Source organism: Coenobita brevimanus, chromosome 74, assembly GCF_032717465.1.
Source record: "Coenobita brevimanus isolate Jiangsu-jjx chromosome 74, ASM3271746v2, whole genome shotgun sequence".
In the NCBI taxonomy this organism is placed as follows: Eukaryota; Metazoa; Arthropoda; class Malacostraca; order Decapoda; family Coenobitidae; genus Coenobita; species Coenobita brevimanus.
Window position 1 is genome coordinate 11,347,545 of NC_137027.1, and position 25,261 is coordinate 11,372,805.

General features: G+C 41.1%; 1 protein-coding gene across 1 annotated transcript in view; it reads right to left on the minus strand.

Moving 5' to 3' along the window:
• Positions 1 to 25,261, minus strand: part of rictor (rapamycin-insensitive companion of Tor) — a 36,745-nt gene that overhangs the window by 5,709 nt on the left and 5,775 nt on the right. The window contains exons 6-23 of the mRNA XM_080278721.1: positions 24,543 to 24,693; positions 23,717 to 23,901; positions 23,221 to 23,351; positions 21,879 to 22,159; positions 21,195 to 21,311; positions 18,800 to 18,982; positions 17,503 to 17,711; positions 14,354 to 14,443; positions 13,107 to 13,308; positions 12,482 to 12,651; positions 10,848 to 11,052; positions 10,098 to 10,341; positions 7,604 to 7,769; positions 6,578 to 6,686; positions 6,155 to 6,344; positions 4,577 to 4,898; positions 3,950 to 4,306; positions 341 to 693 (exon numbers count right to left, since the gene is read on the minus strand). Of these exons, the coding sequence (XP_080134847.1) occupies positions 341 to 693; positions 3,950 to 4,306; positions 4,577 to 4,898; positions 6,155 to 6,344; positions 6,578 to 6,686; positions 7,604 to 7,769; positions 10,098 to 10,341; positions 10,848 to 11,052; positions 12,482 to 12,651; positions 13,107 to 13,308; positions 14,354 to 14,443; positions 17,503 to 17,711; positions 18,800 to 18,982; positions 21,195 to 21,311; positions 21,879 to 22,159; positions 23,221 to 23,351; positions 23,717 to 23,901; positions 24,543 to 24,693 (3,665 nt within the window). The remainder of the gene's footprint in view (positions 1 to 340; positions 694 to 3,949; positions 4,307 to 4,576; positions 4,899 to 6,154; positions 6,345 to 6,577; positions 6,687 to 7,603; positions 7,770 to 10,097; positions 10,342 to 10,847; positions 11,053 to 12,481; positions 12,652 to 13,106; positions 13,309 to 14,353; positions 14,444 to 17,502; positions 17,712 to 18,799; positions 18,983 to 21,194; positions 21,312 to 21,878; positions 22,160 to 23,220; positions 23,352 to 23,716; positions 23,902 to 24,542; positions 24,694 to 25,261) is intronic.

Sequence of the window (25,261 nt, forward strand, 5' to 3'; positions counted from 1 at the left end):
ATTGTTGTGTTTAAAGCGATAAGTTAAAATGACTGACAATGTATGAACTCTTTATCTGTATTACAGTCTTCACTGCAAAGATATATTTTTTTCATTTGTGCCCCCTATCTAATTATTTAATCAGTCTGAACTGTATTAAAACCGACATAGCCTGCACCTTCCTCAGATTATTTTATTGCATTGTAAGAAAGGCCTCTTGTATGGAAAGGGTTAAACAAGTGCTTATTTCTACTCCCTTCATGCCAAGTTCTCTTTCTGCCTAATGTGATCAGTATCATCTGGTAGTGGCAAGAACAAAATACAAAAGGTCTCATCATTGATGAAACTCTAATGAACTTACTTCTTCTACTAACTTTCTCCTCAGACTGGGTTTCCAATTCAGACTCAGTGATGGCAGGGAATCTATCCTTGCCCATGGTACCATTAGCCAAGTGTGTGCCATTGGTCCCTCCTATTTCCTGAGGTGCTTTGTCCATGGCAGCATCGTACAGGAGTAAGTCAAGGTCCAGTGGAAGGGCCAGACCAAGATAGCAGCGGCCAGAGTGGTGTTGTGCCCCAGTGCTGTGACTCAGGCCCCCAGGTAATCTGCCAAACCCTGCCCCACCCCGCACTCCGGACCGCACCGATGACACCTCACTGCAACCAGATGGAGACCGAACCATTCCCCGCGACTCCGGGAAGTTCAGTGTTAGACTAAAAGAAACACATATTTTAGTAGATTACCAAACACACCTACCAGTGCTAGCACATTTTGGTATAGCTGTTCCCCTACTTATGAACATAATTACCAGCAACCATTGATCTGTAAGTCATAGATTTTGTCAGCTGAAATTCATTAATACCAGGAGTCATTAATGTAAATATCAAAGGTGAAGCTTATGAACATACACAGAACCTGAAGTACCACAACTGTACCAACTGTTTCGGTTAAATATGATTATTAGTGCATTATAAGCTTTTCACTCTCATCTTAAATGTCAGGACCAACTGCCTAGCCCCGGGCTCCTACACTCCTCGTGGGGCAACGTACGATTGGCTGATGGATGGATGGAGTATAAGCTTTATCAGTACTCTACACAGTATTTTGCACATATCACTGAGAAAACATCTCAGTATTGTAAATGCCTCTCATAAAGGGTTCGTAACCTGAGAGTTCACAACTAGGGGAGCAACTGTATACAGGTAATCCCTTAATTCACGCGAACTTTTTTCACGCGATTTCGGTTATCCACGAATTTTTCGTACAATAATTAAAACATAGAATTATAGTATTCAAATAAGTAATTTTAATATACAAGAGAAATAAATAAAATATAAAATTGCCTACCTGCTGCCCGTGTGCATACATATATGTATGTGTGTGTATGTATGTGTGTGTGGGATGTCGGTCTACCACGCACCACACAGTCAGTTTGAATCCGACGGTCGAACCATGCGTGACTCACGAATCGTTATTTGTGGCTTATTTTTTTGCCTTCCAGTGATTGCTTGCCTTGTCTGCCAACATGGGGCCTAAGCGTAGTGCTAGTGATGCATGTGGTAACACACCAAAGCGGGCTGGTAAAGTGGTGTCACTGACAGAGAAAGTTAAAGTGTTGGACAAACTTCAGGGAGAAATGTCGGAGACAATTCTCCGTCAGGACGATTCCCTGTCATTTATTTACATACCAGTTTATTTAGCAATTACAGTACACTAGTTTTTTACTTATATGAGTTATAAAATCCCCCTGAAAATTAGTTATTAAAGTATTAATTAATCAATAATAAGTATATTAATAGAATGAAGGGGAATCGTCCATTTTTTGACGGTGAATTGACTTGATGGTGAATTGTCTCAGAACCGTATGTTTGGGGTGAGTCAACTGTTCATACAATAAAGAAGGCAGAATGTAGCATACGGGAAACAGTGAGGGCTAGTGCACCAGACTGCTAAAGTGTCTCCACCTACGCCTGTGAATTGTCTTGGAACCATATGTTTGGGGTGAATGAGTCAACTGTTCATACAATAAAGAAGGCAGAATGTAGCATACGGGAGGCAGTGAGGGCTAGTGCACCAAACTGCTGAAGTGTCTCCACCTACGCCTCTGCTTGTCAGGTTTCAGTTTTAAATTTCTTACATTTTTGTTGTTTTTCATACTTTATGCTAGTTTATAAGGTGTATGTAGTGCATAAACAGTATTATTCAAATGTAATATACTTAATAGACATGCGTAATTATGTGCACACAAGGGCAGAACGTATACGCGAATTTACCACACATGCGAAGGGTCTGGGAACCTAACCCTCGCATGAATTAAGGGCTTACCTGTACTACTAAACACATGTACTGGGACTACCATAACACATAAACACATATACAGCAGAAGCATATTTTAGTACACTATCAAATACATGTACTAGGATATTTTAGTACAGTACTAAACATACATAGTAGCATGTCTTGGTATGCTACTGAACACATTAATTTAGTGCAAAGAGTAGTGGCCATTACCTGGTACTCATCCCTACTTCTTGTCACTTCCAACTCAACCTTATGTTTATTGTACTTGACATGTGCTGTACTGTATATCTAAATGCAGTTATTTTACGATGAATCTTTTCTCCAGCTTCCACATCTAGTTTAAATCACTCCACTCAACTTCCCTGTATACATTACGAAAATCAGCCGATCCTTCATCAAACATACCATACAGTATTGTGCTCTTAAGACACTAACACTGGTAGTTTTATTGTTTTTTACCTCTGTTTCTTTTGTGCTTTCTGGCTCCTATTATTGGATCCTTTCCACCTCATTTTCATGGGAAAATGGGTTAGGATGATGAAAGTGTATTCTAATTACAAAACCTACCGATACCCAATGACACCTATCTGCACTAGCATGAGAACTCTTCCCTCCCATTAATGACAAACCTGAATTTCTACCTTTTTCCCTCTCCTTTATCCCCCCATCAGAAGCATATGGGTGTAAGGCATAAGGCTTGGTTATTCAGCCCAGATATTTAAGGCAAGCATTACCAGCTGCCTGTCCCGTGTGGTATTGTGACTAATTAACCTGTACAATCAGAAGTTCGTGAGCCAAAAAATTTTTTTAAATACTGAGGTACAGATGTATGAAACAAATGCAAAGACTACTTCTGGACTGGAAAACTACACCTGCTGTTTCCTTTGTCATCTTATTAAGCTATACTCTTGTCAGTTCCAGTTTATATATTAGGAATTAGATGTCAGAAATTCTTTGCTTCGACACCAGTTACACAACATGTAAAAATTCAGACCAACTAAGCATATATGGTTACATGCAGCAGTTTATGAGCTGAAATGGAGCAGAGGAGGGATGACTGTCATGCACTATTATCCTCTTGCATGGTCGGAGACGTATAAATCACAAAAATATGGAGTTTTGGACGCTGTGATCAAGTGAGTTGAAAGTGGATTCTATAATCTTTTGAACTGTATAACTCTGGACTGGAGATATTCATTCATTCATCATCTAATCCTGTGTTGCCCCATGAGGAGCGTAGGAACCCATGGCTAGGCAAGTTGGTCCTGACATTTAAGATGAGAGTGACCAGCCTCACTTTTCCGAGTGGCATTACGTGAGCAATAAACCCCAACCACCCTTTGAATGTAAACCTGCACAGCCTCAATCCGACTGGAGCACCTTAATTACCCACTAAACCACCAGGTGCCATAATTTGGTTATATGGTTATTACCCAGCATTGTAAATGGTTTCCTGTTGTACAGGAATCTATTTGACTTGTCACACAGTGTAGAGTCACTCGTAGACAGAAGGAAGAGGAAAGACTGAAGAAAAGAAAGAAGAGGGAGGAAGGAAAGAAAAGAAATAGAGCAGTCACCTGAGAGCAGCACTACATCAAGTGAGTGGATGGTGAGTGCCCATGCTTCAAGAGAAGAGAAACAGCCAGTTTACGGTAACATCAAACTTACTGATGACTATGTTCATAACTTGAAGACAGGAAACCTTTTAATGAATTTCGTGAGCTCTTATCTTCTTGACTGGGTTCTGACACAACTCTGCGATGGTTGGTGATTGAGCGAAGTGTGAGGTAGCTTTGAGTAGAGAGAGGCTGGTGTGTGGGTCCTGGTGCTGAGCCAGGTAAGACAGGGGTAGTGCTGCCACCGGTTCTGTCCCCACCCTCATCCCCAGCAAAAAGGGCCCCACTGGATCCTCGTATAGAGCCACCTCGCCCACCTCGCCTCAGCTCCACACCTCCTTCCCCGACTGACTGTGACCCCATGGTTGCTATGGATGCACCACTAGCAATGGGGCTCAATCGACAGTCACTGCAATATGGGTGTGTAAGCTTAGAATCTTTTCAGCTGATGTGCTGAATGTCAAAGGTGCATGGGAGATGAAGTAAGACTGATAATACTTCAACAATTATCCATGTAAAGAGCAGGTGTCAGGAGAAAAGAAGAAAATGAGAAAGAGATGGAGAAAAAGAGGTCACTATGGTCTGACCATACAATACAATGTAGCAGTAAAAAACAGGTTACAGACATATCCCAACAAGTTAAATATTATACGAAGACCGAGCTAATAAAACAACTTACACCTGTGGTCTGGTAAGGCTGGGGGTGTAAGCGTGAGACTGCGGGGTGTCATGTGAGGTCTCCATTGTATCCTGTGGAAGATCAATGGTAGACAAATCCATGTCATGTGCTGGATCTGACAAGGATTCAGAGCTCAGGGTGAAGCGTTGGTCCCCTGCTTCTTCATCTGAACCAGTGGGGTCCGTTAGTGAGTGGCTGTGGGAACTAATGCCTCTAACACGCCTCGCTGACTGCAGGAACACTGCCATGCGGTCTGTCATCCGCTCAGAGGCTGTGGAGGAGTTACTTGCTCGGCTGCTGGTAGATTCTCGACGTCTGTGTGGAAAACAATACATGCCTGTATAACTACACATGCATACTGCTTATGCCTGGGACAATACTGGTATTCAGTATAGCATAATACTGCCAACCAAGTACTGTATTACTGACTAAAGGTATAAAAAGAACATTTACTGATGTTCTTGTTCTTTTCTAATACTGCTGTTACAATAATTAGTCATAAATAATAATTCATGCATAGGATTAGTAGGACATATAGATGGATATTAACCACTGTCAGACAGGACTCATCCTTGAATGAACATCATCATATGGTGGTAACTAATACTACTGTATCTAAGCAACATTCTGGCTGACACAGGGTTAAATATCATTATTTTATAACCCTTTGTTGACCACAAATAATATTGTAATTACTCATAATGTTACATGCAGTCAGAACTAACATCAGTACCCTTTACCAGTATCCCTGTCATTTGGAGTTAGGAAGCCCAGAGCACCGACTGGGAAAGTATATACAGTTAGTGTTCATATAAAGCTCCTTAACTTTATGTTACTTCACTGATAAGTAGCTAATGAATTCAAGACCTACATTACTGTATTTTTTATTCACTTAAAGTTGCTCATGATTCATTATAAAAGTATTCTGAAGTTATCCACTCACTCGATGTAGTGCTGCTCTCGGGTGCCTGCCCTTTCCTCTCTTCCTTCCTTCTTTCTAGCCTTCCTCTTCTGTCTCTCTTTCCTTCATTCCTTCCTCTTCCTTCTGCCTGTTGGTAACTCTACTGCACACTGAGTGACAAGCCAAATAGTTTCCTGTACACCAGGACACCATTTACTTTGCTGGGTGGTAACAATATAGCCAAATTATGGCACCTAGTGGTTTAGTGGGTAAATAAGGTGCTCCAGTCAGACTGAACCCGTGTAGGTTTATATCCAAGGGGTGGCTGGGGTTTGTTGCTCACATAATGCCACTCAGGGATGAGTAACACTGGTCACTCTCATCTTAAATGTCTGGACCAACTTGCCTAACCCCGGGTTCCTACTCTCCTCCTGGGGCGACATAGGATTGGATGATGGATGGATGGATGATTTTTTTTTCTTTAATCTATTAGTCATGAACCAAAGACTGTCTCACATGATGCTGTTTTTCCTAAACTGGCATGTTTCCTGGACATTTCATGCAATTTAAATGATGAATGATTGGTTGTTCAGGATTCATACATGCTTGCCTGCCATGATCTCTTTTACTCTTAAGGCAACATGATATAAGGGGAAACGAATGTACCAGGAAAACTTACTTTCTGCGAACACTGGCCAGTAGTTTGCTCAATCTGTGTGATGATCTTTTGCCAATGGTTAAATCATCCTTTGAGGGCTTCATCTGTGGTGAATCTGCAGGAGTAAGTTCCTCCACCACCGGGGCACAGTCAGAGAGGCTACGCTGGTGACCAATGAAGGACGGTTTCTTTGTGTTGTGGGGCAGAGTCTACGGGCCAAGTACACAATTAGTATGTAATAATAACTTAAGAAACATAATTTTTACCAAGGAGTTATGAAACATGGCTGTGTTACGTTACTAGTTATGGCAATTTACCTCTGAATAATTTGTCTTACTACAGTATTTCCAGCAAAATTTACTCAACTTATAAAAAATCCCACATACTGAAGGGGTTACAGAAGCTAGTATCTAACCCACCTTGTTCTAAAAAGGTCTCATACCTGACTCTTGCTGGTTTTGGGGTAGGAGTCATCCAGGCCGATGCCTTCCACTATGATGGACCCACACTCACTCCCATCCTCAGAATCATCACCAACATAAAACCCAGGCCTGTGGGAAAACATCCAGAGAATATGCATTACCATTAACATAAATTACAGTATCAACAACAATCATCATCATCTTGACCTCTTTTTCTCAGGCCTGAGGAAAAATGGCCAAAGAATATGCATTATCATCATAAACATCAATAATAATCATCATCCTGACCTCATTTTTTTCACCTAATTACTGGGTGAGGCAGGATGCAGAAAGCAAAGAAAAAAAAAAAGCACAATACGGAGGAAGAACTATTAGCAGTATGCCAAAGGGCCCATCACTCATTCGCTCACCATTGAAGCCCTCAGAATTCTGACTCTGCATCAAAGGCCTAACCATTTGCATGCACAGCCTATATAAATTTTTTGCTGCTTCTTCTATACAGTAGATTAACTTCATATTAAAACTACCTTAAACAAGAGCAATGGCTATGTCCCTAACCTAACAATCATTGCTTTACTCTTACCTACATGTATTTGTCAAATTATCTAAACAAATGTGTCTTCTAAACTGTATATTCATTTGCTTCTTCAGCTTACATACCTCATTCTTTCACACAGTAACTTACCCAACATGCTAGGTTCTTCCTCGAATGCATTCTCTCTCTCTCTCTCTCTCTAACAACCAGCTAATTAGCTGTATACCTTTTCCACCATCGTAATTACACTCATTCTTCTACTGGCCTTACCAACTATATATCAGGTAAATATATATTTCCTCAGTCCAAGGATGTGATTTTTATTTTACTCTTGCTGTTCTTATATTATTGTGTATAGATTAGAACACCAAAAGAGTGCAGGGGGATCGTGACCTCTTCAGTGAATCTCCTAAGCAGAATAAAATCAACTGGTGATAGAAAGAACAAAATAAAAAGCAGTTACATCATCAGACAGAGGGGGTTAATTTACTTAACATAATTGGTGTCTTACTTTGACAGATCTAAGTCATCAGCATCACTCTCAGAGATGTGATGGTTGCCAATGTTGATGTAGTTATCTTCGCCTTGGACCTGAGTTCCAATAGCTGCCAAACCCTCAGATGCTTCATCCACAAACTGCCAGCGCTCATGGTGATGTCTCTGCACACACTCCCACTCTAAATCACAAAAAGCAATAATAAATTACTCTTCAAAAAATATATTACATGTAGCCATTTTAGCAACTGTTAGATCACAATTGTAACTTTAATTAAATATAGAAAAAAAAAATGGAGGGAGTACGGATCAAGACATACGAAAGAAACTATGAGCATTTTCATGAGGGTGCCCAGTAACATGGACCAAACAATCATTCACTCACCATTCAAACTTTTACAATTCTGACTTCACCTCACAGGCAAATCCATATATTCAGTTACCATACTTTTTCCTGTATGCATGTGCTCCCAGTACTGTATTTTCTGTGGCAGAGTCATTCCACTGACTACCAAGTTACCAAGTTACAAAAGAGGCGTCAACCTTGTAATATGCATCTCATTCTCCATCCATGCATATGAGCTTTCTGTCCATTCTTTTACTTCATAAACCTTCAAACATTTTTACTAAACACTCATATATCACAGGTCACCATCTTCTCAGCCTTCTAGGCCTCCTCTGACCTTCAATTTCAATAGCTCACATCCTTTTCACCACCAAATCTATAACCAGATAAAGTCAGAAATCCGTGGGCTTGAATGATGAGTGAATGGAAACGTGGCCCATTGGACTGGGCAAACTTGGGCTGTCTGGACATTGCTACTCCTCACCCTGCCCTTGGGTGGGAAAGAAGGTCTGGATGATGATGATGATGATCTATAACCATCATCCAGGTACACTTTCTTCTATCCTCCAATTAACTGCTTACTTTTCTAATTCAAGCAGTCTCAAGTTCTTGCTCATACGTTAACATGGGCACTAACACAACTTCATGCAGTCCTCTTGCAGCCTCCATACTCAGTCCCTGTATTGTATCAATGGATTTGTAACACTAACTATCTATCTATCTATTGCCAGACGCCTCAATCCCGTTTGGGGTGGCCACAAACAAATCGCCTCCAAGTCGCTCTGTCCCCCCGCCATTTCACTGCCCTGCTCCCAACTCACACCCCCCTCTCTCATATACCTCTCCACCCCATCCCTCCATCTCATCCTCGGCCTCCCCCTCCCTCTCCCCCCCTCCACCTCACTCACATACACTCTCTTCGTCAGTCTTTCACCCTCCATCCTCTCCACATGGTCAAACCACCTCAGTGTGTTCCTCATAACGCTTCCTATCACATCCACATCAACACCACAACGCTCCTTTATATCCTCATTCGTCAGCCTGTCTCTCCATGTGACTCCACAGGCTCCTCTTAAATAACTCATTTCCACTGCTCTCACTCTTGACTTGTGTCCTTCCAACAACGTCCAAGTTTCACTTCCATACGTTAGAGTTGGTATCACAATACTGTCATGTAGTAACTTTTTCACTTCCATGCTCACTTCCCTGTTTCTTATCACTGCTTTCAAAGAACCAGCAACCTTTCTTCCATGCTGTACCCTTTCAAGCACTTCATCCTCCAAACCTCCATCCTTACTCATCACACTACTCAAGTACTTAAACGTACTCACATTTTCCAATTCCTCACCATCCAACCTCGCTGTACATTCACTGACTTCACCTCTCTCAAAGACCATCACTTTACTCTTCCCTACATTCACCTTTAGATTCCGTTTCTTACACACTCTCCCAAACTCATCCACCAAGCCTTGCAGCTCCCCTTCGTCTTCACTCAACAACACAGTATCATCTGCAAACAAAAGTACAGGGAGTTTCCAAACACTATCCTCTCTCACCAGGGCCATCCAACATCCACTACCCTACCTTGTACCTCTTTTATTACCCCATCCATGTACAGATTGAACAACCAAGGAGACATGACACATCCCTGTTTCAACCCAACTTTCAAAGAGAAAAATTCACTTAGTTCACCATCCACACGCACTGCAGCCTTCGCACCATCGTACATACTCTTCACAGCATTCAACAACTTCCCATCTACTCCATATATTCTTAACACTTTCCACAATCCTTGTCTATCCACCCTGTCATATGCTTTCTCCAAATCCATGAAAGCCGCATACAACTTCTTTCCCTTCTCTAGAAACTTTTCCACTAAAGATCTAGGAATGAATATCTGATCTACACAACCTCTTCCCTTCCTAAAGCCTCCCTGTTCTTCTCCAACTAATTTCTCTGTTCTTTCTCTAACTCTGTCAATAAGTTAGACAGAGTTAGAGTATAATAAAAAAAAAAATACCTTCCACCAATCAAATTCTAGTTATATAAAAAACTGTTGAGCTTTTAAATTAACTACCTGTAAAGTTCTAACATAAGCACCAGACACCAAGCCTCTCAGTAATTGCAACAAACAAATATTTTACACTTAGATCTTCACACCTACCCAATTTTTTTAGGAGACTTGCTCCTTCCTTGGTGGTTGCCACTAAACAAAGAGCCTGGAAGCAGGTGCCTCGTACAGAGTAAACAGGACAGGTGGCAGCCAGATGTGTGAGAGCCGGCAGCACCCCCTCACAGCTCAGGAACCCAGCACCGTCACTACTGAGGGCAATGTGACCCAGGGCCCAGATGGCAGCTTTGAGTTGGAAGATGTCTTGAGGTGTGGCAACCTCACCAGTTTTCACAACCTGTTTGGGAAAGATCCATCCTTAGATGAAAAAAAGGTCGGGATTAAGTTGATGATGTCAGCAAGGGATGGTGATATTACAATGACGGCAGTAAGAAGTACGAGTAATTTGAAGTTAACCCTTTCAGTCTGATGATATCACTTTTATGTTAATTTTGCTAGCTTAAAATAATTTTTTAGCTTTGTAACAACCTGATGACTTTACTCAGTTTGGGACATTTTGTAGTTAAAAAGTAACTCTCTCTCCCTCTCTCTCTCTTGTACGGTAGAGGGTGAAGATAACACTAACCAGGAGTAAAACAGATCCATGTTATGTCTGGTTAAGATATCCAGTAGTCAAGGAATTCAAAATCAGCCAATAGGAGAAAATGAGAATTCATATACAGTAGGTACAGGGTAATGCAAAACTTTTTTTCAAAATCAATTTTATCAACATGATTTATACAAATGCTCTCGTCTACAAATCGTTTGAACACGATGAAGATCATAAATTCAGTATCAACGTACCTGTACCATATCCTTGACATGCTGGTTTTGCATGAGGAGAGAGAAGCCGTGCCTGTGTTGGGTAAGGGAGCCGTACAGGTGAGGGAGAAGGAAGACATCGTGAACCACATGTTTACTGCCAGAGCGACGCCCATACTGCCCGTCCTCACCGCGCTGATGCTGCGTCATGGCATCACATATCTGCGTCTGCACCAGCCGCACATACCTATGTAACGGTACAACATTAAAAGATCTCTTACCTTCAACCGGCAAAATTTTTCCCACTTTTGTAGCTTACTTCCAATATTTCAACAGCAAAATGAGAATATTATGGCTCTACATCCTTTCCATACCACTTCTCTGTACCTAGCACAATGTTCCTATGTTAATACTTTGTTACAGCTCAGCATTCAAGATACAGAGATGTCAATCTTACGCCTAGTTAGAGTGAAGAGTAAAATGATAACGTTTTGCTCCACCATCATACTCCTTAACAACCCCACATAATAATCTTATACTACCTAATCTCTCTCAATCTCCCTTCTTATACTAATGCTGAATAATTACAAGATATATATGCATTTAAACCAAGTCCACATATCCACATACCCATAAAATATTCAGTACGGTAACTAACAATACAACTCTGAGTACATACATAACAACACAACATTTAGCTCTCATTATGCACTATGTTTACAATCCTCTACCACCATTAAACAGTCACATATATTTATATCACCTATAACATCTGTTTGTCTCTAAGACCATTCTCCTATCATACACTTTTACTTACCTGCCCTACTCAAAATCACCCAAGCCACATTTAGCTCTCTGTTTTATGTATCTGACATATACAGATATGAGTTGATAGATCTACACTGCAGTTGAGATATAATAACCCTACTGTCCATGTACAGTGGTGTAAGTGGCCTTAAACCTCCAATATCACAGAAGGAAGGAGACAGAACTGAAATTTCCTTCTCCTTTGATTTATATCCTGTAGAGGGTAACCAGCCCCTCAACACTGAGCAACATTAAAGCGGGCCATACACACAGGTGAGCCTGTCCGGTGGCCTGAAGAGGCCAGCCCGTTCAGGCAAACCTGGGTGTGTGTGGGTAGGGAACAGGCACCTGCACAGACGGCCACAACGGCCGTCCTGGGATCTGTCATGGACAGATTTTCGTGGTCGGGCTCCATTCAGGTTCAGGAAAACTAAGCGTGTATGGGGTACCGCAGGCCATCAGGCATCAGTCTTGTGTCAGTTGGTGGGGGCAAAGACATTCACAGTTCTTTCAACAGAGTCAGATGGGACAATACAGTATACTCCTTCTCATCAACCCATCTTTTGCCCATTTGGTCCATTTTTTTCCTCCTCCCTATTATTTGCAATATAGGCCGTGGCAACAGTCCCAATAGCATACAGCTCCAGGTCATCTGTGGGCAGCGGAGCGTCCATGGCCACCCTCACGACATGGTGTTTCACTTGCAACTGAGCTCTAGACATGAGGCCAACTGAATCGTGTGTGAGCACAGACCTCTTCATTAAGGCTGGCCTCTTCAGGCCACCGGACGGGCTGGCCTGTGTATTTATGGCCGGCATAAGAAAATAATTAACCCCACCCACCAAATAATTAACAACTGCTATTCTTACTTGTAGTTATATATAATTGCCCATTTTTCAAGGAGTGTGCTGATGAAGTTAGCATCATGGTATGCCTTAAATCCTCGCGGTGATGAGATGAGTTTTGCCATAAGCAGCTGGCCACGGTCCCCAAGGTGTAGCACTGATGGGGGTGCACACAACACAGCATCCAAGTATTCCTATAAAATGCAAGAAATAAAGGTGTATAAGTGTTAACGCTGCATGAGCTTGGTTGTAAATAAAAAACAACAAAAGTCAGTCCAGTTATCCCCTTCCACAGATACAACTGTTTATCCATCCATCCATCATCCAATTCAGTATTACAGTACAGTACTATAAGAGATGCGAGTATATGAATTTTTGCAATTTTTCTTATCTGGATGGCATTAATGTTACTACATTTAATTTTCCCTTTCAGTACAGCATTCTCTTTCATTACATCACTGATACTACTAAAGAATATTCATAAGCTTAATAAGATCTTTCCTACTGAATGGGTTGGAAACAGCCCCCGTTAATACTTTCAGTAAATTATTATCCTTTTCTTTCAAGCTCTTCCTGCATTTTGACAACTGCTTGTACAGTCAGCCTAGAAAATATCTCCTAAACAAAAGAGTCAAATGCTTAACACTACCTCATTATCACAAGCTTCCTCTAGAACATCAAGTGCAGTGAGAGACACAATTCGACTCTCATCATTGAGCTGAGCCACAAGAAGCTCCACTCCCCAGCCTGCGAACTCCTCAGCACCCACACGCACAAACACACGCAACAAGTTGGTGGCATACACACGAGCAGACTCTTGGCATCCCGTCAAGATCTTGGTTAGGATGGACCTGGAACAATATCACATAGCTTGGTAACTGCTTATTAAAGACTAATAATTTGCATGTCCTGGTAGGTGGGGCTGCCCATCATCCACTCACTCAATGTAGTGTTGCTTTATGGTCTCTACATTGAGTGACAAGCCAAATGGTTTCCTGTAACCCAGGAAACCATTTACTACACTAGATGGTAACCATATAACCAAATTGTGGCACCTGGCGGTTTAGTGGGTAATTAAGGCGCTCCAATCAGACTGAGCCCGTGCAGGTTTATATCCAAGGAGTGGTTGGGGTTTACTGCTCATGTAATGCCACTCACGGATGAGTGAGGCTGGCCACTCTCATCGTAAATGTCAGGACCAACTTGCCTAGCTGCGGGCTCCAACGTTCCTCATGGGACAACACAGGATGAGATGATGAATGAATGATGATGATTATATTGCATGAAGTGAACATTAAGTACTAGAAAAAATGTGATGTTACATCAAACCATGCATGTGAATGGACACTTTCTCTGGCTGGCCAGCTGATGACTCTGATTCACAGAGGTTGAAAAAATGACCAAATCAAGAGGAGAGCATGTTAATGTAGATGGTTTTGCATTAATTAAAAAGATAAATAAATAATTGTATGATTAGTGAACTGAGGTTCAATACTGCCTGTTTTTGCTGGGCAATCAGATGATGGATCTCCTACTTCATGTTTTTCGTTTTTCAATATCAAGAGCCTACCCGACCTTTTCATTAGAGTGATGCAAGGTTTAAAATTAGAATCATGGTGAAGATGAAATGCTTTGTAAAGACACTAACCAGAAATAAACTTAATATGTGAGTAATAGGTAAGTGCTGAAGTGGGATTTTGCGGCTGTGTAATAGTTTGAATACTGAAAGGCATACTTAGTACGCACATCATGTTTGAACACCTGAAATGACTGTACTGTACTGTGAAATAATGTACATGCAGTCTTACATTTCTGATAATTGCATACCATTACTACAGCTGCCCTCACTTAAGTCTTGGAAAACTAGACCACTAATACACTGCACTAAACGCATACCTGTTGATATCGTTAGATGAGTAGTCCAAACAGGTTGATACCAGTTTGGCATACATGTCACTCACAGACACACTGACCAATTCCTGCAGCCTGTGGATGAAGAGTGCAATGGATTAGACCTTAATGTTGCAACTACAAATCTATCCAATGCTATGCAGAATTTCAGAACATCATCAGTTCTTATACTTCATCATGAATGGTAACTTAACCCCTCCATGACAGGCAAAAAACTTACGTAGCCCAACTCACAGGCGGGCATATTTCAAGGAAAAAGTATTGTATCTAGAAAATAATTTTAACCTTATAAATATATTAGGGTATGGTATAAAAAAGAAAGAAATGCATGTACTCACTCTCATCTAGCAGCGCAATCACTACTGTATATTCATCCACTAAGTATTCAAAGTCAACATTACTCAATTTGCTAACATCATCATCATCATCATCATCATCATCATCATCATCCAGACCTCCTTTCCCACTCTACGGCAGGGTGAGGAGGAGCAACGTCCAGACAGCCCAAATTTGCCCAATCCAATGGGCCACTCTTCCATTCACTCATCATTCAAGCCCATGGAATCCTAGCTTTATCTGGCACGCCAAAAACTTTCAACACGTACTGTATCTTAACATAAACGTATCAGATAGAGCCAATCCAGACGCTGTCACATTAAAACGGGGTGCCAAATCCATGATCATGCACGTCTTACAATATTCATCCAGCCAGCTCAATCTCTTGTCAATTCCCTAGCCTCACCAACTTCCATACCTCTCTTCCTCACACAATCATCCACCATATCCCTCCACCTTCTACTTGGCCTACCTCGCCCTCTCCCTCCTTCAAATTCGCTTGGATATACTTTTTTCACCATTATATTGTTATCCATCCTCTCCACATGACCAAACCATCTCAGTATACTCTCTTTGATTCTTGTGCCCACACACTTCCTCACTCTAAATCTTTCACAAATCACATTATTTCGTATCCTATCCACTCTCTGTACTCCACATACATTCCTCAGCAGTCCCATCTCCATTGCTCTCACTCTTGACTTTTCATTTTCATGCCACAGCATAGTCTCAAATCCATATATTAAATTGGCGCTAACACTCCTTCATGTAAGCCCCGTGCAGCTGCAACACTCAAGCCTCTGTTTCTTATTAAGGTCTTCATTGCACCAGCTACTTTCCTTCTTTTTGTCACTCTACTTTCCACTTCTGCACATTTTCCTCTCTTTCTGTCACTGTACCCAAGTATATGAACTCTCTCATCAATTCCAGTCTCTCTCCATTCACTGTCACATCACACTGGGAGTCACCTTCTCTCTCAATAACCATCACTTTATTTGTTTCTACATTTACTCTCACAGACATCAGCAAAACTCTGCACTAGTTTACCAAGTTCTTGTCCAGCATTTGCAAGTAGTACTGCATCATCAGCATACCGGTACGACAATTTGAGATATTCCATCCATCACCATTCATTACCAACGCCATCCTCCTCTCCCCTACTTGTGTTTTTACCTCTCTCATCACCCCATCCATATATACTGTATATTGAACAACCATAGGGACATCACACAACCTCGTCGCTCGCCCACACCAATTGCGAACCATTCGCTTAGATGCCCATTTACCCTTACACATGCCTCACCACCACCACAAAAACTCTTGACAGCACCTAGCAGCTTACCATCTACACCATACATACGCAAAACCTTCCACAATCCTTCTCTGTATACTTTGTTGTATAATTTTTCCAGATCAATGAATGCCATAAACACCTGACAGTCCTTCTCACAAGCCTTCTCCACTATCTGTCTCACTGCAAATATCTCATGTACACATCCTCTGCCACTCCTAAAGCCAGCCTGTTCATCACTCACGAGGACTTCTGACACCCCTTATTTTCTCTATAATATTTCTTCCATATACCCTCCCTGCCACACTCAATAAACTTATGCCATGATAATTCTTGCACTCACTTTGCTCACCATTATTTCTGTGTAGGGGTACAATCACAGCCTTTTTCCACCCTGTTGGCACAGTTTCACTCATCCATGCCTTCTTACATATCTCCAACAAGCACTTCATTCCACTCTCTCCACTACACTTAAACATCTCTGCATACACCTCATCAACTCCAGCTGCTTTCCCATTTTTCAGCCATTTCACAGCACTCTTCACCTGGAAGAGTCATGTTTCCTATCACTGCACTCCTTCTCTGCACACCCTCAAAACCAATCTGCTAACCCCTGATATTTTAGATGATGTATTCAAAATTCTTGGTGGTTTTTCTTTTGTAGGAGTTGAGGCTATGGGCAGCCTTGAATGCATGGTAGGGTCAGAGTATCTATCAGCAGCAGTGAGTGGTGAAGGGGAGTGGGCACAAGAGGTCGAAGGTCGAGACTATCCATAACAACACAGTGATGATGACTGAGCTCACTCAAGGTGGGCTGGCCAGTCACAGCAAGCAGGAGCGTGGCTGGGAGCATCCCAGTGTTACCATACAGCCTATTGTTTCTGCACCCTTATGCAAATGAACGCAGGAAACATGAAAACGTAATACGGCATTACATGAGGCTATTTGCCTTATGCACTCGTAATATTATGTGAGCCACAGTAAAATAAAAATATATTACAATATTATGTGAGCCACCGTTGGGGGGGGGGGTTAAAGCAGCAATGTAACACAAAATTCATGACCTGTTCATTGCAATGGCTGAACTTTGGCATTTTAATCTTGTTAATGTTAGATGACAATATTCAGTTGTGAGAATCCCTATATAGCAAGAGGGCTCAAAGCTATCTCTATAAATATTTCAGTGTGGAGAATAGTCTTACGAATTATATTACTTGTTAAAGCCTGCAAAATAGGCTATACTGTACTGTTACCTCTGAGTTTGTAAAGAAGGCAATCCCCAATTATTGTGAGTCAATCATCAAATCCATGATGAGAGTAAGATGTATTTTATTCTCCTATTCAATGCTGAATGTGCTCTGTAATATGGCATGCAGGCTGGCCACATCTAAGGCTCACACTATTCCATAAACGACCATCATATACTGGGGGCATGCATACATTTCTGTTCTCTCAGTTAATAGTACAGCTGTTATGTTAAGCTAAAAGCCAGTGAAATTCTACTCACTGTTCTATTATGCCAGACTTAAGGAGCATATGGTGGCCTCGTGGTGAGCGTGAGAGTTTTCCAAGTGCAAGGAAATAGTACTGTGAAGCTGTGGTGTTGAGGTGCGAGGGGGAGAGCACTGCATCGTGCTGAGGGCGCTCACAGACAACATGACCCAGGTGCTGGCTAAGGTCTACTAGCAGCTCCTCTAGGTAACGACCACCGTCATCCTGAAGGTGTGGGAAGAGTTCAGTCAGGAGTAAGCTAACTTTCTAAAGGCTGGGACAACTACCATATTTCATTCTAGTTTCACTCAAGCAGTTGTTTGTGCTGAGTTAGTCACAGGAGCCTGTTTTTTCTGTTAACAATAATCTCTCATGAGAGGACAACTCTAGTAATTTACCCCACTTATGGCCAAAAATTTTTATCAAGCTGAGTGAGTCACAAGAAATTAAGAATGTTAATTGTGTCACCATTTACTTCCTCATGGTTAAGACAACACTAGCACCTGCACATGCAACTATGGTATACTGTGAGTGATTATTATGAAGGATGTGCAAGTGCTTACAGATATTACTTATTCCACCTTTAAAATACGCTGTGCACCAGTAACATTCAGTGAAGAAAGCTAACATTATCCATACCGAAAATTCACAGTACTGCAATTTCTGACTGTACTACATTACTCATTCAACCTGCACAAACTGGAATGATGTCAATATAAGCTATAATTATGGATCTTATATCCAGTAATACTATATATACTTCAATTAATTACCTAAAAATATATGAAAACATATATACTGGTTTATTACAGCTCAATACCTGTACATGCAAATAAAATCTGTTACATTTTTTCCAAAATAAACCACTTGGCATTACACAAAATATTACCTTTGTGGTGATAGCCTTCAAACATATGCAAGTCTGGTAACTCGACTCAAAACTGTATACAGTGTTCCCACATCTTGCCTTCTTGGACCATTCTTTGCTTTGTATTCAATACCAACTCATAGCTATGCTCCAAAACAGAGGATGAACTAGTACCAAATCTTAGGAGAATACCACAATCTGAATTAACTTAGGAAGACCTTTGCTTCAGTACTAAATGGATGGCGTACTACTTCTCTGGTAATTATATCATGTACAGAAAGTCCTTAGCAAGACTTGCCATTTTGTTCTCTTATGCGTTTTAGTATAAATGACAAAACTGAGTAAAATTCCATTGTTCACCAAAAAAAACTGATTCCTCAGTGACACCCCATTTACAGTATCAACTGTATTGAAAAAAACTGTGATAATCTGAATCACATTTTACCTGTGGTATGGCCAGAAGAAAATCACTAAAGTGGAGTAGCGCCTGGGCCATGATCTGTGCCTGATCACGTGTCAGCTCCACATTGGCAAATAGCCCCGCACTTGGCTTGTAGAAGTACAGCACCCGCTTAACAAACAGCTTGTAGCTACTCTCTTCCAGTTTTTGTAGTGATACTGAAGGCCACTAAAAACAACAAAAACGTTCATTAACATAAATACATCATCATCATCATCATCATATGGCCCTCCTTTCCCACCCTAGGGCAGGGTGAGGAGTAGCGACATCCGGACGGCCCAAGTTTGCCCAATCCAATGGGCCACGCTTCCATTCACTCATCATTCAAGCCACAGAATCCTGGCTCTATCTGATACACCAAAAACTTTCACCACATTCTTTAAGGTAGCTTCACACAAACGTATCTGATAAAGTCAATCTGAACGCTGTCACATTAAAATGGGGTGCCAAATCCCTGATCATGCACTTCTTCATACAACATTCATCCAGCCAGCTCGATCTCCTGTCAGTCCCCTAGCCTCACCAACTTCCATACCTCTCTTCCTCACACACTCATCTACCATATCCCTCCACCTTCTTGGCCCACCTCGCCTCCTCCCTTCTTCAAATTCGCTCAGATATACTTTTTTCACCACTCTATTGTTATCCATTCTCTCCACATGTCCATACCATCTCAGTACACCCTCTTCGATTCTAATGTCCACAGATTTCCTCATTCCACAGCTTTCACGAATCACTTTTTTCCGTATCTTATCCACTCTGTACTCCACATACATTCCTCAGTAGTCCCATCTCCAATGATCTCACTCGTGACTTTTCATTTTCATGACACACCATAGTCTCACATCCATATGTTAAAGTTGGCACTAACTCTCCTTCATGTAAGCCTCGTGCATCTGCAACACTCAAGCCTCTGTTTCTTATCAAGGCTTTCACAGCACCAGCTACTTTCCTTCCTTGTGTCACTCTACTTTCCACTTCTTTTGCACATTTTCCTCTTTTTTCCATTACTGTACCCAGGTATCTGAACTCTCTCACCAATTCCAGTCTCTCTCCATTCACTGTAACATCACACTGGGAATCACCTTCTCTCATGATTACCATCACTTTCTTCTTTTCTGCATTTACTCTCAAGGTAAAACATTCACAGACAGCAGCAAAACTATGCACTAGTCTACCAAGTTCTTGTCCGGTACTTGCAAGCAGCACTGCATCATCAGCATACAACAAATTTCAGATACTCCATCCATCACCATTCATTACCAATGCCATCCCTCTCTCCATTAATCATGTTTATACTTCTCTCATCACCCCTTCCATACCTGTATATCTAATGAACAACCATGAGGACATCACACAACCTTGTCGCACGCCCACAATGACTGTGAACCATTCACATAAAAACTACCATCATAAAAACTTTTGACGGCACCTAGCAGCTTACCACCTACACCATACATGTGCAAACCTTCCACAATCCTTCTCTGTCTACTTTGTCGTATTATTTTTCCAGATCCGTAAATGCCACAAACACCTTATGGTCCTTCTCACATGCCTTTTTCACTATCTGTCTCACTGCAAATATTTGATCCACACATCCTCTGCCACTCCTAAAGCCACCTTGTTTATCATTCATTAGGACTTTTGATATCTCTCTTACATTCTCTATAATAAGTCTTCCATATTCCCTACAACACTCAATAAACTTATGCCATGATAATTCTTGCACTCACTTTGTTCACCTTTATTTTTACACATGGGTACAATCACGGCCTTTTTGCACTCTGCTGGCAAAGTTTCACTCATCCATGGCTTCTTACATATCTCCAAATAAATACATTCTAAATAAGCTCAATAAACACAAAATAAAAACAACAAATTTCCTTAACTCTCTTGTAGTACATTTACTTCCAGTTATGTATGGTACTATACGATACTGTGAAATAGTTTTAAGTCAATTACACTACAATGAAAATCATCCGTTATGTATTCACAAGGCTTCAGGAATGCTCTTGATAAATATATACCATATTAGAACAACAAAATTACCAAGTACATGAGACTTTCCTGTATCATAAGAACTCTTCACCATCTCCAATATCTTATTCTCTCCCAAATCTTCCCAAAAGAGGATGGCCATGGAGAGAGAGTGACAGAGACAAAAACAAATATACTTGACTTTTATGCATTTCCTACTGTCTCTCTGCTGTTCTTCCCCTTCCTTCTCTCCCATTAATAATGATGTACTGCACTGCTCTGCTACCTTGTTTTTCAATAGAATCTATGTCCAGGGTCAGGAAAAAAATAAAAACAAAGTTGTATAAACAAAAAATACATAAACAAATGAATTAAAAACTATATTGTGAGAATACTTGCTTACCTTGAGTATTGCAATGATGAGTTCCCACTTCCACATATCATGGTTCTTGCCATCTACCAACACTTCACTGTCCTTCATAGTCTGCTGAATTAACTCATCATGGTCTTTTCCCAGCCACTGCAAAGAGGAGATAATGTATGACTTCATTACTTACTGGCACTATACAGTAGGATATTTTCTTTGTTATGACACCACAAAATGACAGACAAATAAGGTTACATAATATAACTTACTGTCATAATACTGTATGGCTTCATTAGTCATGGGCACTGTACAACACTTTCTTCATTCACTATACTATAATGTCATAGACAATACCAAATAGTAACACCAAAAAATATCTCTTGCTGTAAGACTGATATATGATCCCATTACTTACTGGCACTGTTCAATGTTTTCTACATTCACTTGTACACTACACAAAGATACACAAAATGACAAGGGACTGCATTTCTGTCACCTCTGGAGGCTATTAACAACTCTTCTTTACTGGTTTATGCCTGCATATGGTTTATAAGTATCCTATTTAGGATTTCTACAGAACTATTTAAATAAAAAAAAGAACTAAAAGGTAAACAAGAGAATACAATGGTGAAACAGGCTATAAAAGTTATGGTACTAAGGAAGATTTGTTAGAAAGTTTCATTAGCCAGACAATACAACCCAAGGAGATGCATAACCTACCTTACTATACTTAACATTAAGTGCTGGAGTGTAGGCTTTTGGAGTGGCTTCCTTGGCCTTGGGTGAGTGGTTGATAATGGTGGAGAGGTAGAGTGAGGCACTTGCAGTGGGTGAGGCCAGCTTGGTTCGTGAGAGAATGAGGAGGGCAGTAATGGCCTGAGTGGCTCTGGTGCGTTGGGTGGCATCGGGGCCTGCAGCACGCTCCAACAGCAGTGGAAGAGAGTGCCACACGGAAACACACTCACTTGGCAGGTTCTGGTTACTTTGATGTAGTAACTCACCTGCAAATTATTAAATCATCATCATTCTGACTTTTGCTTCTCATCTAAGGAAGGAGTGAGGCAAGATCCACAAGTACAGAAAGAGAAAACATGCTTAATGAAATTGGATAGACTCTCATTCATACACCATTCAAGCCCCCAGAATCCTAACTACCTCACAGTGCTAACGATCTACACATATATTTTATAGTACTGTATTTTGAATATTTATTTAAAAAAAAAAAAAATCTGGCATTCCATCATCATCATCATCCTACACTTTTTTCCTGCCTATGGATAGATGAGGTATAAGAAAGAAATGTAGCATTGCTGTGGAGCTGTAGAGTAATCCTAATGACCATCATGTTGTATGACAGGCAGGAAAGGGAATGTGTGCAAATCAATGCAATATCCCACTACTACTGGGTGCCATCCCACCAGCTGCCTTTCCATTCTTCAGCCTCATCACTCCAAGCTTCACCTCAGCCAGTCTCACACTCTTAGGCATGACACTCATTTTTTGTGTACTGTACCAATAAATCCAATCCTGTTTATCACTCCTCTGTTCTCATCCCTGCCCCCTCTCGGATCTTTTAAAATATTCTTCCTGTCTGCTCTTTTTTTAAACCCTTCAACCTAAGAATATTATTGTTTTATTCTGTCTACCATCTGATATTTCATTCAGCTTTAGGGAGAAATTTCACACAGGTGCAGTTCAATGGAGAGTGTTTCAGACCATTTCACTGTGAGAGGTTTCCCCAAGAATAAATAAAATCACCTGAAGACAGCAAGACATAATATATATCACTGAGATTAAAAAATTACTCATCATCATCACTGGCATTACACCTCTATTACTCCATCAGGAGTGCTGGGACTAGGGGACTGGCTATTCAGTCTAGACACTTAAGACATGAATGACCCATTCCTTGCCAATATATGGCATTGTGTGTGCAATAAACTTCAACCATTCCTTAGGTTTAAGCCCTTTGTGGGCCACATCCAGCTGAATACAACAGCTCACTAAGTACCAGGTATCAAAGCATTAACACCATGGGAAAAGTAATACAAAGTACTATTACCAAGCAATAATGTGGTCCTCACGGAAAGGGGAGCCGAGCTTGTGACGATGACCTCACACAAGGCTGGGACAAGGTCAACACACATTAGTGTATAAAGCACCAATGCCAAGTGGTTCTGGATCAGATTTGGTCTGTGGAGGAAGATGCACGATGAAGTTATAATGAAATCTTGGAAAATGGGGAAGAAATGCATGTTTTTCTATGTCGTAGCAATTTGTTTTCATCAAATGATAATATTCACTTCTTTAACTACTCACATCATTGCAAAGATGCCTGTGCCAAATATACACACAGAAAATAGTAGTTTAAACATACAGTGCTCGTTCTGCTGATGATGGATTATTGGTTTCCAAAAATAGTTTAATATTTTAAACTGTTTGGATTGTTGGTATTCAAAAATAGTTGTTGGTAGTCAGAAATAGTTTAATATTTTAAACTGATTGTAACTAGAGTTATGAGTACTGTACAATGCCAAAATATGTACTACCAGGCTGACCTGAACTTGGCAATGTGGGGTAAGACTGCCTTAGCCTCTGCGGCCACAAAGCCTTCATGCAGCCGCCACAGGTCCGTGTCTGAGGCAGAGGCCGATCCATAGTTGGCCAGGGCAATATCATAATCACCTGTCCATTCACCCACTGGTACACGGAAAACCTCGTACAGAACTTCGATTATTGCTTTCTGAAAGAGAATTATTTTAAATACTACAAGAAACATATAACAGACCATACAGATGTGTGAAAACCAGTAATATTAACTCCTCCTGTAAAGTGATGTCTTAACCTTGTCCTGGCACAAGTACTAGCTACTGACAATTTAGTCAGCTCTTACATACTTCATCGGCTGATGGAGAAAGAAATACTGTACTCTCTAATAACCATTTTGGGGTAATGATATCTTTCATAACAAAAATCACATGGCAACAGCTATACTGACACAAAAAGAACATAAATATTACATTGAGGACGCTAAAGGAAAGTTTATAAACCTTTCTGCTTGAAGTCTCAACGCTAAGTAAAACTATTTGGAATTAGACACAAAACAGATGCTGTCATACTGTACTCAAAGAGTTAATGTGCTATGAAATAATCTGTCGATGACAATAATAAACACAATTACTGTAATTACTAAAGCTAGAGTACGATGAGTAAATGACCAGGTATTGCAAATTATTCATAAAACTATAGCCAGGCACACTGTCATTACCCATGTTAAGTCAAGGACAAAAGTTCACCTACTATTCCACTGCATCCCCATACTTAGGGCAATTCACTAAAAGAAAGATGCCACAGTAGTGAAAGGGTTGAGACAGATAGACTCACCCTGGTGTCCTCATGGTTGGGGTACAATAGTGCCACCAGGGACCGCAGAGCTGCCGTGTGGGGCTGACACAGTGATATCAGACCCGGCCAACTCCTTAGGCACACCAACACCGCCATCTTCCCTGCCTGAGTCCGCAGTTCACGCTCCTCACTATAAAAACCAACATTTACATGTACCACATTATTCAATTACTCATCATCATCATCATCATCACCATCATCCGGACCTCCTTGCCCACCCTAGGGCAGGGTGAGGAGTAGCAACATCCAGACTGCCCAAGATAGCCCAATCCAATGGGCCACGCTTCCATTCACTTATCATTCAAGCCCACAGAATCCTGGCTCTATCTGATATGCCAAAAACTTTCACCACATTCAGTAGCATTACATAAACATATCAAATGGAGTCAATCCAAATCCTGTCACATTAAAAAGGGGTGTCAAATCCCTGATCATGCACTTCTTCTAACAACATTCATCCAGCCAGCTCGATCTCTTGTCAGTCCCCTAGCCTCACCGACGTCCATATCTCTCTTCCTCACACACTCATCTACCGTATCCCTCCACCTTCTCCTTGGCCCACCTCGACTCCTCCCTCCTTCAAATTTGCTCAGATATACCTTTTCACCACTCTATTGTTTTCCACTCTCTCCATATGACGATACTATCTCAGTACACTCTCATCGATTCTGGTGTCCGCAGACTTCCTCACTCTGCAT